General features: G+C 34.8%; 2 protein-coding genes across 2 annotated transcripts in view; both read left to right on the top strand.

The window, feature by feature from the left end:
* LOC143922860 (basement membrane-specific heparan sulfate proteoglycan core protein-like) overlaps positions 1-9,068 on the top strand; it is a 247,793-nt gene extending 238,725 nt beyond the window's left edge. Inside the window, exons 46-56 of the mRNA XM_077446235.1 lie at positions 62-253; positions 331-613; positions 701-854; positions 927-1,107; positions 2,151-2,365; positions 2,454-2,654; positions 2,739-2,961; positions 3,496-3,607; positions 5,369-5,598; positions 5,681-5,808; positions 8,688-9,068. Coding sequence (XP_077302361.1) covers positions 62-253; positions 331-613; positions 701-854; positions 927-1,107; positions 2,151-2,365; positions 2,454-2,654; positions 2,739-2,961; positions 3,496-3,607; positions 5,369-5,598; positions 5,681-5,808; positions 8,688-8,692 — 1,924 coding nt within the window. The 3' untranslated portion in view covers positions 8,693-9,068. The remainder of the gene's footprint in view (positions 1-61; positions 254-330; positions 614-700; positions 855-926; positions 1,108-2,150; positions 2,366-2,453; positions 2,655-2,738; positions 2,962-3,495; positions 3,608-5,368; positions 5,599-5,680; positions 5,809-8,687) is intronic.
* A 2,400-nt stretch (positions 9,069-11,468) lies between these two features.
* Positions 11,469-19,681, top strand: LOC143922862 (basement membrane-specific heparan sulfate proteoglycan core protein-like). The gene is made up of 14 exons (XM_077446237.1): positions 11,469-11,843; positions 13,108-13,302; positions 13,380-13,521; positions 13,604-13,739; positions 14,000-14,169; positions 14,264-14,496; positions 14,573-14,712; positions 16,211-16,318; positions 16,391-16,525; positions 16,600-16,855; positions 16,920-17,117; positions 18,006-18,218; positions 18,309-18,447; positions 19,532-19,681. Exons 1-14 carry the CDS (start codon positions 11,537-11,539, stop codon positions 19,572-19,574), a joined length of 2,415 nt encoding a protein of 804 aa, XP_077302363.1. The 5' UTR covers positions 11,469-11,536; the 3' UTR covers positions 19,575-19,681.
* The last annotated feature ends 376 nt before the right edge of the window (positions 19,682-20,057 follow it).

The raw sequence follows: 20,057 nt of genomic DNA, 5'->3' as shown, positions 1-20,057 counted from the left end.
TGAAAATTATAGTTTGTGTGAGTCTCTGCGAAAGTAATTTTACCTATCGTTCACCTTTCAGATGTACAGCTAGAAACCCCGCTGGCGACAGTCAAAGATCTGTCATGATTTACGTCCAACAACGTGCCGAGGCACCGAGTCCAGCAGCTTTATCTGTGAACCCTCCCTACCCCATCATAAAAGAAGGTGAATCGTTGACTTTGGTCTGCTCAGCAGATCAAGACATTCCAGCTAATTCAATCACATGGGAAAGGTAAACATATCATTCAAGGAATTATAATGAATTTGTTTTTTTATGTTGACATTTACGTTTTTTTTATTTTGTTTCAGAGTAAATGATTTCATGCCGCGTAATTTCCGAGTTTCCAACGGACAGTTGTGGATCGAAAACGTTCGTCCTGAAGATGCTGGCCTTTATAAATGTTCTGCCGACAGAATTTCCGAAGATGTTATTGGAGTGACGGTTGAAATAATCGTTCAAAGATACTCATCTCAAGTTCCAGCCAACGTTCAAATTATTGGTGATCCGAGCATCACCATTGCTGAAGGCGAAAATTTCTCCGTCTCTTGTGAACCAAGTGGAAATCCACTACCCATCGTTAAATGGACAAGGGTAAACATTTAATCTAAACAAATGATGATGTTGGATCATTAGCTAAAAATTTTATCTTGTGATTTTACTAATTGTTTTTATTTGCAGATCGGTTCCGAGTTTGAACCTGGTGTAATCCAACGTGGAAATGCTTTGGTCATGTCTCAAGCCAAATGGAATGACAGGGGAACGTATCTATGTCTCGGACTATCAAACGACGGCTCGACTCTCGCTCAGGCATCCATCGCTATATCAGTAGAACGTAAGCCTCGCTTTCACATGTAGATTGGTTAGTGTTTTCACTGTCATTATTAATGAAAACTTTGTATTACAGGTAGGGAATTACCCGAAGTTCAAGTTTGGCCGTCTGGCGTGCAAGCTTTGATCCTCGGCTCCAGCACTTACTTGCAATGCCGAATTTTGAAAGGAACACCAGAGCCCATCCTTACATGGACGAGACCTTCAGGACGTTCACTCTCAACCAATGCACACCTGCAACCAAATGGAGTACTCAGGTAATTATGTATTTTAACTATATCGTTTAACATTTTAGTGTAGTGGTTCTTAACCTTTTCGGGGCTGTGGAACACTTTGAATGTCATGAAATATTTGTGGAACACAATATAATTATTTTATATATATGTTATTTTTTTTATTTTTCACGCGTATGGAAAAATAAGTGCCTTTTTATTGACTCATATATAAATTCCTTACACTTAAGATAACCCAGGTAAAATTTCCAATAAATAATTTTTATTTCCCAATCCCATCGACCTTTTTTTTTTAAACTACATTTTTCGGGTACATTTGTAAATAAGGATGTGCCACTGTATTCCATTTTCAAAATAGATCCCCTACCATCCCACAACTATGATATGTATATGTAGATATTGGTAAATGTTGAAAATCTCAATTCACCTCTAAAAGCTTTTCCAATTAGAACATTCATAATCTTATAGTGAGAACACTTTATATATAGCAACCAAAGTTCCGCAGAACATTAGTTTAAGAGGGCTGTACACCCGAAACCTTAATTTTGTTGTCGTTCCTTTCTTCGATATACATATATATTGAGTGAATGTATCAATATATATATTGATTGAATGCGACAGTTGCGCTTCGACCAGATAATAAGTATTTTAAATCGACAAAATCGAGGTTTCGTATTCTCCAATTTTCTCCTCCGAAACTGAACCAATTTTTAAAAAAATTTCATCATCGGTATAAGAAAGATATTTTCTATGCAACTGTGCGCATATTTTTTTTAAAATCGACCGTAAAATAAGCACGCTGGTCTCTTTTAGTGGGTGTAAAAAAGAGGCGATTTTATAGATGTTTGGCGCCTCCTAGCTCCTATAAAAAATAACTAATCAAAAAAATAAAAGCACAGATGCATGCCAATGGTGGATATCCATAGCATATTAAAAAATAATTGCTCTAGTGCCATAATTGAGGAAGGGAGAAGTGTAATACTTTTGTATGGACAAGGCGCTGGTGTTCAGCCCTCTTAAGAATCACTGTTTAAGTGTGATGATCATGTTGCATTTCGGTTTTTCAGTTTGACCGACATTTCCATCAACGACGAAGGTGTATACACTTGTGTCGCTTCTAATGCTGTTGGACAAAGCTCTGCAAATGCTACCATCGTTGTCCATTCAGAACCTCAACTGACCATTCGTCCGGATACTGTCGTGAGCGCTCGCGCCGGTGAAAGCTTAACTGTTGAATGTCGTGCCAAGGGATATCCTGAGCCGGAAGTGCATTGGACTATGCGTGAGTAGTGTTTTCATTGCTAGTAAGGGTTAATATACATATATATATAATAATATTGTTTCAAATTTACAACTTTTACTTTTTTCAGTACACCCGTACGAACGTGAGATGACCCCCAGCTCTCGAGATGGCGTTTCAATCCTATCATTCTCGTCCTTCGAAGAAAGTGACGAAGGAACTTACGTATGCATCGGTCGCAACGATGCTGGAACTACCGAAGAGCGAGTGCAGATCACATTGAAAGACAATGATATACCAGATTCGATTCCAGAGCGAGGTGATACTGCAGGTGATATAATATTCTGATTTTTCTATACTATATGTATTGCAGTTTGTTTCACTGATGCTAATTTCGTATGAATGGTCATAATAGGTGAAGACGGCGGTGCTGGCAGTGAAGAAAACCTAGACCCTTACAGACCAGACGATCAATATAATCCTGAAGATCCGTACCGCCCCGACGATCCTTACCGTCCTGAAGATCCTTACCGACCCGACGATCCGTATCGTCCCGATGAAGAAGACTATCGTCCAGATGAACCTAATCGCCCCGAAAACACCATTTATGCCAACGAAGGATCACCTATTGATTTAACGTGAGAAAAATTATTACATATTTATTACACGTTTTAGATTATTTTAACAAAACATAATTCGCTTCTATTTCGCTATTTGTTTCTTACGTTATCAACGTTTGTATGTATTATCCATTATCAAAAATCATACGAGGAACTGTTAAAATATATGAGCATTTTATTACAAATTAAGTAAAAACATATTCAAAACAATAGTGAAAAAAAGAATATCACTATTTTTATCTATGGAGCTATCAAAAAAAAGTTATATGACTTCTTTGTACATAGAATTTTCTAGAATGCATTCACTGTGCAAAAATGGAATTAGATATATGTACATAATACATATCAGAGCTATTGATAATATGATATATTTGACAAAAATTCGACACGTTCTTTAAATCAATAGCTTTCCTATTACTTTTTATGACTATTAAGTTAGATTTTTAAATAGAAAACATATTCATATTCATTGCAATCCATGAATTTTAATAATTTTTCAATTAGAAAGGTACTAACAGAAATATATTTAAAATCTCAATTTAATGTTTACAGATGTAGAGCAAGAACATCACTAGCACAATTGGAGCTAGTGTGGTCTCGACCAGATAACAAACCTCTGCCACGAAATAGCTATGAGGAAAACAGCAATTTGTATTTGATCAATGTAAGTATTTTAAACTATATACATATTTAGGCCAAATGATAGAAATGTCCGGTGGTAAAGAATTAGAAATAAAGAGACGTATGAAATTAGGATGAACGAATGCTGTTTTTTGGATGAACGAATGATACCACTTTGCCTGAAGAAAAAGATCTTCGATCAATGTGTTTTGCCAGTGATGACGTATGGATGTGAAACTTGGACATTAAATGCCGAGATGCTACATAAAGTCCAATGCACTAAAAGAAGTGTGCAACGCTGTGTGCTTGGTATAAAGAGAAAGGAGAGGAAGCGGAATACATAGGTGAGAAGTATGACAATGGTAATGTATATAGTGGATAGAGTGAATAGATCGAAATGGTAATGGGTGGGCTACGTGGCTAGAATAATGGACGAAAGGACAAAAGAAGTACTAGAATGGTGCTGGAGAGAATGCAAAAGGGTAAAAAGAAGACCGCAGGGAAGATATGTAAATGAAATTAGGAAAATGTGTGGGGTCACATGGTTGAGAATTGCGCAAAATAGAGACGAGTGCAAGCGTGTTGGAGAGGCCTTCTTCCAGCAGTGGATGGCTTATGGCTGTAGATGATCGGGTTTGGTGCAAACGATCGAAAAGCGCCAAACAGATTGAACCACAGATTAACTGGGTGGCTGCTTTAAACGCAATTCTCGACTTCACGAATGATAGATTGCACATCAGATGACGAGTAACCTTTCGATGTGCACAGATGCAATTATTAAAATGGTAATTATTAAAATTGAGTTAGATCTTTCTGGCGAGTTTAATAAGGCAAAATTCGGAACTAAAGTATCAGAAGCACAGAACGTATACAGGGTAGGTATGTCGGGACTTCGGGTAGATTTCGCTTAGTGTAAGTGCGAGCAGTGCGCACGCATAAGGTACACGTGTCGTTAATCTGTAGTTCAGTCTGTCTGGCGCTTTTCGATCGTTTGCACCGCATCGAGATGATCATATGCATACAGTAGAACCTCGATTATCCGGACTAATTCGGGATGAAGGTAGTCCGGATAATGAATAATCCAAATAATCAAAAAAAGCACAATTGACAGGGAAAGACGTGTACATTCAGTATGAATAAGTTTCATTTGTCTAAATTTACATATATATAATAACATGAAGATCAATATTTAATTATTATTTATTAAGAAATTAAATTATGAATTTTTGTTTAAAGTTAGCTGTTCTTTTTGAAGCTGCTGTTTAATGGACTTGATATTGGCTGTGTTTGATTTTACCATATAAAAATACACTCTTCGACTTTTTTATTTCCTTTTTTTTCATAACCTTACACTCTGGGCTTCCAGCTTCTGACATTAAAGATTCAGTAAACTTCATAATTTTTTCGCTTTGTTTTTTTATATCAGGATCGTTAACGTTCCAACACCATATTTATTTGAAAAAAAAACACGTCCTAAGACACCGCTTTTTAAAGCATTTATTATATCTAATTTGTCTTTTAATGATAATACAACCCGCTTTCTTTTCCATATTGGTAATATTAAAAATAGATATTAAAATCGCGATCAAATTTTCAAGAAACAAACGTCCTTTGAGTATTGAATTTTGAAGACAACCGACACATTTCTCCGTCTTATTTTCGAATATTTATGTTATGCATTTCAAAGCAGTAAAATTTGTGTTTGTTTTTAACAATCCGGATAATTGAGATTCTACTGTATATGTTAAAGTGCATATATGCAAATTGATACTTTTTATTTATCCCAAACTACTCATGATTTCAGGTGACTGCACAAGACAGCGGCTACTACGAGTGCGTAGCTCGCCAATATCCCAACGGTGCTGTGGTTGCACGAGCTCGTACTTACTTGAGCATCAGACGTCCACCTCGCATCACGTTGCAGCCGACGACACAGACCGTCAGACCTGGTGAAACCGCAACCCTGCGCTGCGTGGCCTACGGAGATGAACCCATGACGATAAACTGGACACCGAGCAGGGGCGAATTCCCAGAGTACTACTACCACTGTTTGATTTTTAGTTTTGCGAGCTTTTGTTTCGGAATCGTTGCTCAAGTTCGTCGTGTTTGATTTCAGCCGCGTCGAAGTGAGAAATAATTCTCTGGTCTTCCACGGAATTGAAGTTAAAGATGCCGGTTTTTACATGTGCAGAGCATCCAACGTGGCGGGCCTTGCCGAAGCCGTCGCAGAAGTCATCGTGAATGGTATTTAATCATTGACATTACACCAGAACTATGAGCTTGCTCATTATTACGAGTCTAATACGTTTGACGTAATAGTGAACCAAATCTTATCTAGAAAATAGTAGCTGTTTTTTTTTTTTAATTTCATACATACATATATACAATTCAATTGTATGACGGTTGCATAATTGTAACTGTATTGGAAATTTTATTTTTTGATTTTGAATTAACACTTGAAAAAAATATGATATTACTTAAATTTCATATGAATCAACTTGGCAGTAAGTAAGTAAGTACTCGATTACTATTGAACAAAAAGTTGTATTAAAAAATATGTATATAGTTTAAATACGCGATTCCTTTTGTTCAGAACATATTAGCTGACAAATAGGAATGAGACATTTTTCTTCCTACTGCCAAGTTAAATGTGGTTTGGAATAAAAATTAATTATAACGTCTTAATTTGTATTTTTAGCAATATTTTTAAATATGGACAGTATTTAAATATTCTGACTATTATTTTATATATGAATCTAACTTGAATTAGTTACAATGAATAGCATAAATATGTATATTGCATATACATACATATACTTTTAAAATTCCTACAAAAGTTTGGTTTACTTTTATGATAAGTAACTGTAGTTTGGCATTGAAGCCATTTTATTATTTTTATTCTTAAAAATGGCGATTTGAGTTTTGATCTTGTTTTTAAATTTAATGCATAAAAATTACATGCATGTTTTACATTTTTTTTTTCAAAAATATTTTCATCATTTATTCACGCATGCTGTGTATGAATTTTTTCGCTTTTTTCAAGAACATCGCTTGAACATTTTATACCATTTATTATTTATTACATATTTTTATATATTTCAAACATGAATTGATTGAGCATGACTATCAAAAGTTGATGACTATTGACAGTCATCGAAAGAGCATTTTTACAATATCGTTTGGCATGACCCTCCAGAGGAGCGCGAGGCTACGCATGAAGCTAGCATAAACCGGGATCAAAGGGCAGCTGTTAATTCAAGAGTGTCACTGTGTTGTGGTGTAAACGGCAACGGTTTAATACATAGTGTTAGATGGACAAAGAACGGTGGTCCGGTGGGGCGGAATGCCCAAATTCACAGTGGCAGAATACTGACGTTCGAACGGGTCCAGTTGAAAGACACGGGCCTTTACGAGTGCCACATCCAAAATGGAAGAGGTCTCACCACAACGGATTACGTTAATTTAACCGTCACCGGTCAGTAAAACAATAAAAGAAAACATTGTTTGGCAGGAGGGAGCAATAATTACAAATTTATCTGTAGAACATTAACCATAATTATGGTCGATAACCATCTCGCTTTTAATATTTTCACACACGTTCGTAGTGAAATTGAATCACTGGGTAATTTATCGCACATATGTACACATATATTATGCATGATCACGTAATCGATTCAATTAACATAATCTTTTAAATTTGTAAATATTGATATATAACAATGTGTTTAATATGTATGTGTGTGTGTGTTTGTTATCTCAATTAACATCCTTCAACTTTGATTCTAATATGTATGTTTCTTTTCCTTACAAATATATAAGAATAAGATGAAATTTTGACTCATTTTGTATTCAATTCACAAAGTCATTTTTCGAAAACAATATCACTTGGGTGAGCTCAGCATGTTGGCGAAAATTGTACATAACTTTCTATACCATAATCTCTGAAATGCATTAAATTTTCGCTCAGATATTATTCCTCAACTTTTGGATAGTTTGATGAACAAATATTTCCTCCTTTAAATAACTTCACAGGAAGAAATCGCACGCCGTTGTAGATCAAACGAGTGCGGAGAACAGATAACATCTTCAAATGACTTGCAAGGACTTTCATGCAGTGCACATTCATCCAGTTTTAGTCCTTCCTGTTGGAACCAAACTATTTTCCATCTAATAAAGTCTTGATATTATGCTAAGGCAAGCTATGGCTTTGACAATATTGAGCTCGCCCAAAATATTTATGATAAAATGTTATACTTTGTAATTCGGTTTCACTTCTCAGCAAAATGTTCATTTTCAAGATGCCTACTGTCTAATCTTTATAAAAAAGTAATAAAATTATATACATGTAAAAATAATGAAACATACATATTCAATAGCCGTTTTAATTGCGATATAATTTATGAAGGATTGATCAAAATTGATATTGAATATTTTAAAAATTAATTGAAACATTATTCTGAAAGAAATAAGATTGATTGTCTTCATTGTGGTTGATAGTGGATAATAAAAAAAAAATCAAATCAAAATATTTCTCGATCAAATCAATCTCATTTCTTTAAGCATAATGAAATCGTCAACCAGTGTTGAATTCAACGAGTTTGTAGCAGGGATGGGAAATACTAATCATAACCACCAAAATTTCGACTACATTGGTACTGTCGTTGTAATTTACATACATAATTTGGCAAGGTAAGGTTAAGTTGGTTCGTTTCGTGATATCTTACCCTTTTATCTTCTGTGAGGTTTTATTAACTCGGTTATTCCTTGGAAATTTTTATTTTTATTATTTTACTTCCTCTTAATAAATCGCGATTTGATAAATACCATATTAAAATAATTCAATTGATTGACTGAACCAGGTGAAACTTTCTTCCCGATAAACTCTGTGGATGCAACACTGAACATGGCCATTATATTATTTTCAATGTATACATACAATATACTATGATGACACTTTCACCATTAGAAAGCAATATAACGCCTTGGGAATCATGCAATAGGACAAGAAACAAAACTCATAATGCAAATCATTTTCAGGAGGTGCATGCAATGCTGGGGAGATTCGGGAAAGTTTTAATTTGCCGAACGATGAATTAATAATATTTCGTTTGTATTATTTCCAGGTTAATATTTGCTTTCTGATGGTGATACTACTTGTGTGTCGTCAAGTGATAACTCATCCCTCGTCGTACATTCAATTTTAAATAATTAATAATATTAAATATTTACATATAGAATTTAGCATATGAAAGTTGTAATTTATTTTAAATGATATTTCAAATTTAAATTCCCATCAAATGAAATATTTCTTTCTTAAGTAACAAAAACACAACTTGTATATATAATAATAGTTTAATAATTCTAATATCATACATAGTTTATTTTGTGTATATTACAAATAAAATACTATGTGCTGTCTTGAGCAATGATGAATACTTTAGTCCTTGTTGTTAATTTAAGTATACTATCTATATATAAAAAAAAGAGACAAGACATTGTAGACGAAAAGGTCTTTTATTTATTTGTTATTTTGATTTTTTAATTTGAATATAAAATTTGGCATTTACAAGGCGAAATCTGTAAAAATGACGAGTTCCAGTGCACACTCAGTAAAACTTGCATTCCATACTACGTACTGTGTGACGGCTATCCTGATTGCGATGACCATTCTGACGAAACTTGTTCCAATAGTGAAAGCATCCACGGTATTACACCACCATATTAAACATGGAAGTAGTATAGACTGTGGCGTCGAAAGTGATCGTCTAAATATCTCATCTATGTCTAATTTATCAACAACAAAAATACATGTACAAACCAAAAATACCACATTCACACATTTTCAATACATTTATACGAAAAAAAAAAAAAACAAAATAAAACACATTCAAAATGTTTCACAAGTTTTACTTTTATGTTCGTGTCTTGTGTTCAATGTTACATGTACCTAGTGTTTGTATCTTATTATTTGTTTGTGTTTTTATTCAACCTTATTCTGAATATTGGGCCAAGCTTCGACGAAGATCTCTACACTAAATTGCACAATTAAAGAGTCAGAACATTTTAATACACAATTTAAATAAATAAAAAAAAAATCAATTTGAGTTCAATTAGTATTATCGCTTAACACATTGAACCCGGCGCATGATTTCATACATTTGCCCATGTGGCGGCACTGTCACGCGTATTGGCACCAATTACGCGTGACGGCATTAAATCACTTTATGTAATGAGTTGTCCCTAAATCTTTAGAATTCTATGGGAATTTTATTGTTGGGGTGCTCAATGAAGTGGAACCGTAAAATTATAGTCTGCTATATCACTATCCACATGTGGTACACGCCGGGTTGAACGTGTTAAGTTAATTTCAATCAAATATACAATATAAAGTTTAATTCAGAAAAAAATTTAAGTAGTAAATAGGATTCTACTTATCATTTTGACAGACATATCCTACTCTTACACACTCAAATACGGTTGTGAGATAAAAATAGAGAAACTTCTACGGACCGAGCCCGATACACATGTACATTGTACGCAACAACCGACTGGTATGTTTGGTAAAATTTGGGTCTGGTTTTTCTTGAATTTTAATAAAAACATCAAATCTTCACACACACACAGACACATGCCAAATAAAAATAAACGCTTAAAAAATATCATGAACCCCAGTTTATACTTGAGACAAGAGAGATTGGTCTGATTCAATTCAAGGGTAAGCTCTATTTATATAATTTAAGGAATGTGATGCATAATTTTTATGGCAAACGAAATGGTACAGTGAAATAAGATTATAGTTATTGAGACAGTTGTCTTTTTTTAATGCAATATATGCATACACATATGTGTATGCTTGCTATGCACTGCATACACATATGTTTATATGTATATTAAACAGCTTCGGATATATTATGTCGTATAATAATATTGTTTATTTGTATAAACTGAACGTTTCACATATATTTTATAATAAAAACATATCTGTTCAGTGTTCATATACTCAATTGTGTTTATTTGTGTTAACGTTTGTGTATTTTAATTTAACATAATACGACATCAGTTAGCAAGATGCTTCGCATCGACATGCACCGCATTGCATCATCACTTTTTAAGCGCACAAAATCGCTACTGGTGTGAATTATGTTAACTTGAATGTATTCTTAATGTGATTTGTCAAAATACTAACTGAATCAACAAATTGTGTACAGTTTTTGCATGTATTAATAATTTGTATCTTTTTATTGGATGTGTTATTTTTACTAATTTTGTAAATATCTATTATTTATGTTGTCCGTGAGTGCTTAAAATTCAATTAATATTTTGTTCGATTGTCTTATATATATATTTTCATGATATTTAATATGAAGTCATAATAAAATTTAACATTTGTCGTCAATTATTTCAAGATTTTTGACGGCAACCCTCCGATAGAGTAATGTTATACACATGCGAAATATTTTTTCAGGACTAGTGCAAAATTCAGTCGAAATATCACCTCAGAGACTTTCAGTAAGGGAAGGCGAACCTATAGAAGTAAGTTGTCGAACGACCGGAGAACAGTTTGACTTGAGATGGAGGAAAGAGTCGTCGCGGGAACGTGTCAATACACGCGTTAGTATCCAATCACTTTATATAATACCAGCGAATTGTCTGTATGTTATATATGAAAGTAATATCCTGCACGTGAATGTGTTTTAGCGAATTCCCGGTGGACTCGCTTTGATAATCGACAGAGTGACCCCGCGAGATGCTGGTACTTATCGATGCGACGGCCGCGACAGAACCGGATCAGCCAAATACGACGAGTTCACCCTCATTGTTCTATCTGGTGTGTATAGGATATACAGATTTAGACGCTTAGTCATTAGACTGGTTTAAACAATATCGATCGGTTTCAGATACAAGACGGTCGGCGCCTTACTCGGAAGTTCAGAGCGATGCTCCGGAGGTTTTCTCGGCACCTCTGGGTAGCATGGTCCAAATGCCATGCAAAACCGACATACCAGCTCCGGTAACCTTCCAATGGGAGCGACCTTACGCACTGCTTCCGGAAAATCTGGCCGTCAAATCGCCGACGCTTCAATTGGTGTCCATCAGCGAGAGTGACGCCGGCCCGTACACTTGCAAAGTGACCAACGGTCAGCAGAGCATGGAGAGAAGGATCATCTTGAAGGTTACACATATCGTACCGCAATTCGCCAAGGACAGTTTCGTTGCCATGAAAACCATCAACGACGCCTACATATCGTTCGACATTGAAATTGCCGTGAAACCTCTCGGTAATTCACTTTCAATATTAGTATTGGTTTAAATTCCTGAAATATATCCATATATGTATGTACATATGTATTACTATCATTCAGGTTTCAAAATGTTTCTAGAAATTCTTTGAACAGAATTTTGGATTTTTGGAAACTGTCATTGTTGAAGTTTTGTGTACTGGTTTTTTTTCATAGCTGCAGAATTTTCATTTTTTATTTATTAGATGTAGGAACTAATCTTGAGGCCGTGTAAATAGTAAATAATTTTAAATGAATATAAAATATTATATAAATTTTATTAATATTTCTATAAATTATTAAATCTAATATATAATTTCGAAGGAAACTTTGTATGTATGTATGTTTTGGTTCGTAGAATCCGTGACATTATTGAACAAATCAAAGTTTCTGAGACGACAATATCAATTTCGATTCCTTTATCAGTTCCAGATCCGGATTCCTTTTTCAGTTACGGATCTGCATTCCTGTTTCAGTTCCGGATCCAGATTCATGTTTCAATCCCGATTCCCGATTCCTGTTTCAGTTCCGATTTCCAATTCCTGCTTCAATTCCGATCCCCGATCCCCGTTTCAGTTCCGATTCCCGATTTCTGTTTCAATTCAGACTCCAATTAATTATTACTATTCGTATAGTAATTTTATTTTAAATCATGTATCAATTTGTTTCCGAAACCACCCGTTGAAATTTTAACGGGCACAACACTAGTTATTTATATATATTTAATATGTATATGATCCGTTATAATTGAATGTAAGTGACATAAGTCCACTTTTCTTCATTTCGAGAAATATTTCGAAAAACATTAAATGTAATGTTTTGCGTTTAACCGTTATTTAATAATACTGGTGGCCTGTACTACGTTTAATCTGCTTTTCCGAGATTCTGGACATATCGAATTAAAAGAAATGATAACAATTGGTGAATCAAGTCAAACAGAAATACTGTTTTTGGAACTGAAAATTGGACTTCTGCCGCTTTCAAATATACTAACTCATATATTTATAAACTTATAGATCAATTAATAATTTAAATTTGAGTGAGAATTTAGAGTAGATTTGCTTTTTTACTAACCTCTTCTTAGTTCACAAACGATTTGGTCGTGTGACGAAGTTTGGGTTCTTATCTGATTGTTTTTTCCATATATTGAGCTGGTGATTTGTTAAATTTTCTAACAGACTTGATGTTTTGAAGTTTATCTCGATTGATTCTTGTCGCCTTCCGAATGATTTTCACATATATAAGGTGAAATTTAATGTTTCAGGTCAAAATGGAATAATATTGTACAATTCTCAAAAATCTGGCCGCGACAGCGGTGATTATGTATCTCTGGCGCTCGTCAACGGCATACCCGAGTTCAAATATTCTCTCGGATCAGGCGTGGCTTCTATCAGCGGGGATCAAGCATTGTCTATGAATGAGTGGCACAATTTGAAGATAAGCCGCAACGAAAAAGATGGTGAGTGTTTGTAATTCATGAAATTTCACACACACACAAAGTGTTTCGTATTATGATTCAATTTAATCCTTTTACAGGATTCTTGTATGTCGACGGTAAGGGACCGTTCACCACCAAGTCTCCGGGTAAGTCTAACGGCTTGGATTTGGAACAGCCTTTGTACATCGGCGGTGTGCCTGATTATAATCAATTACCTGATGAATTGAGTTCCAAAGAAGGGTGAGTATTCGTATACATAAGTAAATATTGCATCGAATTTAAAGCGTATGCTATTGTTACGTGTGCTATTTTTCTATTGCAGATTTGAAGGTTGCATTGGCAGATTAGTGCTAGAAGACAATGACTTGTCGATCATGAAGGATGGAATTGAAAAAGTCAACGTTCATGAGTGCGATTCTTGTACTCCAAATCCGTGCCAAAACAATGCCGTTTGTCAAGTACGTAAATTTCTCTGAAAAGCGAATATATTAAATATAGGAAACAAATTCAGAATTCATATATATATTTGTGTATTGAAATTGTTTAATAGTCAATGATTATAAAAAAAACTTATTATATCTATATATTAGGTACATTGATGATTTTTACTAATGCGAAGACATGCATATATTCTAACTATAATATAGCTTTGAAATCTTGAAAGAGAATCAAAGCCCATTGACTTGTTTTTTACTACATTTTATTTATATGAACACAGGAAGCCCTCACCGAACGTGGCCATGCTTGTTTATGTCCTGAAGGATTCTCTGGACTGGACTGTAGTCAAACAGGAGACGCTTGCCGACCTGGATTGTGTGGACCGGGACGATGCACAGATACAGCTGACGGATTCAAATGCATATGTCCAATTGGTTATGTCGGCGACAGGTAATATTTATAGTCGGATACTAAAGCACATTACAATATTATATTTGTATATGAGACAGTTGATCTCATTTGATCATGATGTCTTCTCTCGTAGGTGTGAATCGAGACTCGAAATCGAGTATCCAGCATTCGGCGGAGGTGCCTATTTGGCGTATGCACCGCCAAAAACAGGAAAACACTTGAGGATGGGCATGAGAATAAAGCCAGGCTATCCCGTGAAGGACGGTCTGATTTTGTACTGCGCCGAGTCTAGACACGGTCACGGCGATTTTACGTCACTCGCCGTCAAGGACAGTCATCTCGAGTTCAGATTCAGCGTTGGATCTAGTGCGTATATAGAAATAGCATGGGTTGTTTTCAATGGAAGGCGGATTGTAATTGTGTTGAATTGTTTGCTTTGCAGCTCCGACTATCATCCGAAGCAACAAACCACTGATTGCCAACCAATGGGTGAATGTTAACATCTCGCGTTTCTTGACTCGCGGTAAGCTCTCCATTGAAGGACAGGATACGGTTGCCGTCAACGTTTCTAAAAACAGAAAGGTGATTATTAAAATCTAATTGCAGTTTGATTTAGATGTACAGATTAACCCTTTGCCCGCGGCAATAAATATAGTGAACAAACTCTGTACGCGGCACCTTTTTTGCGCATTTGGCAATCGAGTTTTCGACCTTAAATACAGATTTTAATATTTACTCAAGTAACCAGATATGTTAATTAACACATGAAGTATTATTTTAAACAATAAAATACATAATATATCTCGTGGTTTTGGCTTAATTGTCAAATAATCATTCTTCATACAATTGAGACGTATCGTCGCCATTGTTCAACAGACGTGACATCACATAAACGAAGTTTCAGTATGGTTCCACAAAAAACTAATTTTGACTGGTATATATTCATTTTAAGCAAATTGAATAGATGGCATTCAACTCTCAGTAATATATTCAACCAATTTTGAACCTTAAAACAGTTGAAATAGGCGCATATAAGGCTCAAAATCCCGTGCAAAGTTCAGAAATTCTATGGAAGACAGCCACGCTACAGACTTGTCGCTCAAAGCTTCCATAGAAGACGGCCTCGGGCAAACTGTTAACATTAGCTCAGAACATTATGAAAAATTTGAAGAGTGCGTTTTCATATACATACATACATAGTTCACATAAAAACAATATTTTTTGTCTCAATTTTCCGGATTTTTCGTTACTTGGACCATCTTAATTCTCATTTACATATGTAGTTCAAATAATAACTATTTTTCATCTCATTTTAAAAATATCGTCAAATGTTAGTCACAATATCTAAATTTAAATGTGGAAGTTTTAAGCCTGAAGCTCAAATTATTGATGTCATAAAAAATTATTTTTTCCAAAAAAGGCCAACTTTAACCCTTTGGCTGTTACGATGTTTTTCAAAATCCTAGCAAGAAATGCTAACATCTATAATCTTTTTGAAGAAAAAAATCATGTATTATTTACTAACATACATATTTCATTGGCCGAGCGTGCCATACATTATTGTGCATTGTATTTGATACAATACATTTGAAGCAAGAAGTTTGGTAGCTCTCTCTCTCCTTCTTTCGTGGTTGTAAATGCAAGCTTGCGAGTGAGATTCGCTAGGGTGACAGTTTATGTTTTTGGTATTGTAAACATTTGGTGTGCATTTTAGTTGCATTTAATTGCACGACGGCTCGTGACCTCTATAATAGAAAACGATTTTCTATTGTTTTTGTTATTATTCTATATTCTATATTATATAAAATATTGGAATTATAAAACTACCCGAGCGCAAAGAAAAAGTTTGCGTTGAAATTAAAAAAAATATATAATAATAAATTAATATAAATATATACATATATAAAATCTTTCATACAAAAGATGCACTGACTCACAAGTAAGTATTCAAATACGAGCATTATGCCGTCAACAACAATCGTTGTTAGCAATTCTCGCCGTTTTCATAAACAACGATATATCGTTGTTTAGCATTAATGAGTTAAAATGTTAATTTCGTACTTTTTATTTATATTTCCAGTCAATATTCTACAAAACACCACTATACGTTGGTGGCTACAATGACGAATGGCTCACCATCAATAAGGGCACAGAAGTTGATAGTGGATTTAACGGTTGCATTGCCGATGTACGTATAAATTAATTGCCAAATCAAACATGTATGTGTACATATATGTATTAACACGTGTATTGCATTCAGGTGGAATTGCTGGGCACTAAGCTGGATATAATCAACTCACCCATCGAATCGGCGAACGTACGCGAGTGCTCCGACGACTACGACACCCGTCACAGAGGAGATATCAACCCCGAAGCCACTCAATCCCCGTCTGAGGTATGCAATCGTGCTTCTAGTTCAATATCAACAGTCTCTCGACTGGATTTTTTCAATGCATTGAACGTTTGCAGGAGGATTCTGTGTGTCTGCTTTGTCAAAACGGCGGACGGTGCAACGATCCCTCGGACGAGTACTGCGAATGTCCTTCCGGATTCGAAGGAACGTATTGTGAGACTCGCAGCAGCCATTCTTCACCCACTGACACCTCTTCATACGCCCCGTGCGATGTCCAGCCATGCCAAAGAAACGGAACTTGCAGACCGCTCCGTAACGGAATTTATAAGTGCGACTGTCCCCTCGGCACCGGTGGTTTCAACTGCCAAAATCGTGAGTGATTCGCTTCCGTCAGTGGAAAATCTTCGTTTCCGTGTTTAACTTCCGCTTTTCGTAGGTGTTGAATTGGGCGAAGATTGCTCGTTCACCGGAGAAGGATACGTGGAACTTCCGGCGTCTATGTTGCCTCACGACACCGATATCACTACTGAAGTGATAGCCATTGCGTTCACCACCAGCGAACCGGATGGCGTGCTACTGCTTCAAAGCGAAAATAATAGGGAGGCCAAGGATGGAGATTTCATCTTGTTACAGAGTAAGTGATACATAAAATTTAAATACAAAATTTAAAAATATGTTTTTACCCCAAATTGAAGTTCATCTTATCTTCTCGATAGATGCAATTCCACAATGATATTCTTTTACCATTTGGCTGCTACGATGTTCTTCAAAATCCTAGCGAGAAATGCTAACATTTATAATTTAATTGAAAAAAAATAATTTATTTATTCATTAGTCGAGTGCGCCATACTTAATTGTGCATTTTATTTGAAACGGGTGCTTGCTATCGCTTTCTGTCTTTCTTGCTTTTAGATGTGAGTGTGCGAGTGCACTAGATATGGATACCTGTAGTTAGTCCGCTGTAGGAAGAGAGTTGGGAAAAATGTAGATGCTGTCTCTTACGCCGCCTCTTGACCAATAGCATTTCGTGCAGACAGAATAGCATTGTACGCGCGAAATGCTTTTGGTTGAAATGGGGTGTAAAGGACAGCATGTGCGTTTTACCTTAGTGTTTTCGTACAGCGGGTGATTTTGTTTTGAGATGTAGGTGTAATACACTTAAAGCGGGTATTCTGCATCTCTCTCTCTCTCTCTCTTTCGGTGAAAATTTATAATTGTAAACATTTTAGTTGCATTTAATTGCACGACGGCTCGTGACCTCTATAATAGAAAAAGATTTTCTGTTGTTTTCGTTAAAATTTTATATGATTAAAGATACAAAATAGTGGAATTAGAAAACTACCCGTTTTCATAAACAACGATATATGGTTGTTTAGAATTCAAAGGGTTAATATTTTACATTTGTAATATAATATTTAAAATTTTAGAATGCACAATTTGAAATAAAAAGCCCACATGTGAAGTACATTGTATACATATGTATATGTATGTATGTATAATAGAAATAATATTTCCCTTTCAGTAAACGGAGGATTTGTGGAATTCCAATGGGAGTTAGGAGAAGGTGTGGCCACAATTCGCAACGACAAAGTCTTGGTATCGGACAACCAGCGTCACGCAGTAATCGTCAGAAGAACCGGAAGCGAAGTGATGCTTGACGTTGATGACGTTGAAACCTATGGAAAATCACCCGGCATCACTCAACTGCTCAATGCTGATTCCAACTTATACTTGGGTCAGTGACAAACGCAGCATATCTACGTATTTCTACAACATATATATATATATGTATATGTGTATTTTTAATTAATTTTATTCTCCATAGGCGGTACTCCAAGTCACATGACGTCTTCCGGATTGGTAGGATTGACCGGCTGCATCCACCAGATCGAGTTCATGGATCTAGAAGCCATACATCTCGGCAGGACGGCCGTCGCGTCTCGCAATGCCAACCCCTGTTCAAAGTAAGTCACGTCACTTGCCAAACCCTACGTAGAATAATGTAACTAACAATTTATATTGTATATTCAAAATGTCGTTTTCAATGTTGGGAATGCAGCAGTCAATCACAGGGCTCTCCCTTGTTTTGGGAACAGTTTGACGCTGTGGAGTCTCCGCCCCCCGTTTATATACCTCATCCACATCATTTCTATCCCCGTCCTAGTTCAGCGTCCAACATTTTCAGTCTGTCCCTGAATGTAGTGTTTAGTTTTTATATCCCACTATTAGTTATGACTTATCTTTTTATTTATCTTCAAATTCAAAAACCTTTAAAAATGGTCGATAGAATATGTGAGTATGTTTATTATATACAATTTATGAAAAAGTATTTTATTGATGTTGTGAGTTTTGCTTTTTTATAATTTTTTTTTAAGAAGTTTCGAACCAGATCTTTTACATTTCTAAAATATTAAAATCTTTATAGAAATGATAAAAAATTCCAATGTTTAAATTTCATGCTTGTATAGTTAAACATTTCTATATTAAAAAAATCACAATCAAATTTTCTCTTTATATTAAATCATATGAGCCGTTATATTTGAAAATGTCAATTTTGCAAAACAATAAACACAATGTTTTGCGCTTAACAATATTTAGTAAAAATAGTAGTGGCCTGTAATACGTTTATTCTGCTTTTCCAAGATTCTGGACATATCAAATTAAAAGAATTTATGGCAATTTGCAAATGAAGTCAAACAGAAATAGTGTTTTTGGAACTGAAAATGTCTGAATTCCGCCAAATCACAAATTTGGGATTGGAAATAAATGAAATAAAATAACGTTTACTAATATTGCTATATTTAAAAAATATATTATCGGTAGTTGTAACTAAACTTTCCATCCCCAAACATTTGTCTCAATTGATTGTGATATCTAATAATATGCACATACATATATGTATGACGCTTTGAGGCATGACGCTTAAGACCAGTATGACGCTTTGGGGCAACCTGTCAGGTCACACTGGTCATTTTATTGTTGTTATTATTTTAAAATAATAAATGTATATAATATTATAATTAATTGATTTTTAAATTTTATTTACAGCCTGGAAACAAACGACCTGACTGAGGAGACTATAAATAAGTAGTAATTTAACGAAAGCGTGTGAATATTGAATGCTTGAACCGTTTTCGTAAAAAAAAACTGATTAAGACAATTAATTACCAAGTGTTATTATGATGTTGCTGTGTAATGCGTGCCATGCCATTATATGATACATGCAAATGTATATATATATATATATATATATATATATACATATGCATATATGTGTGTGTGTGTGTTTGAATGTATACATACATACATATATATATATATATATATATATATATATATATATATATATATATATATATTATATAATTAATGTTAAATTGTAAGCTGTTTTCTAAATATCACATCATAAAGATTATTATGATGCGATAGTTGTTTTATAGGTAAATAATTGAAGAAGAAAAAAGCCGTAATCATTCTGAAAGAAAAAATTCATGACCATGTTGCTATAGATACATACATGTTTAGATTTATAAGTAAGTTAATTTTTGTATACATTCGTGCAAAGAAAAATATT

The sequence above is a fragment of the Arctopsyche grandis genome, chromosome 2 (genome assembly GCF_051622035.1).
Source record: "Arctopsyche grandis isolate Sample6627 chromosome 2, ASM5162203v2, whole genome shotgun sequence".
NCBI lineage: Eukaryota > Metazoa > Arthropoda > Insecta > Trichoptera > Hydropsychidae > Arctopsyche > Arctopsyche grandis.
This window is presented reverse-complemented; position numbering and strand designations above follow the sequence as displayed.

What these genes read in the sequence shown, in the direction of transcription:
- LOC143922862 (XM_077446237.1), top strand. Translation starts at nt 11,537, where the DNA reads ATGGTCCAAATGCCATGCAAAACCGACATACCAGCTCCGGTAACCTTC. An exon ending in CAGATTCAGCGTTGGATCTA is followed by an intron (nt 14,497 to 14,572) that starts GTGCGTATATAG and finishes TTTGCTTTGCAG; the next exon opens with CTCCGACTATCATCCGAAGC. An exon ending in CCACTCAATCCCCGTCTGAG is followed by an intron (nt 16,526 to 16,599) that starts GTATGCAATCGT and finishes GAACGTTTGCAG; the next exon opens with GAGGATTCTGTGTGTCTGCT.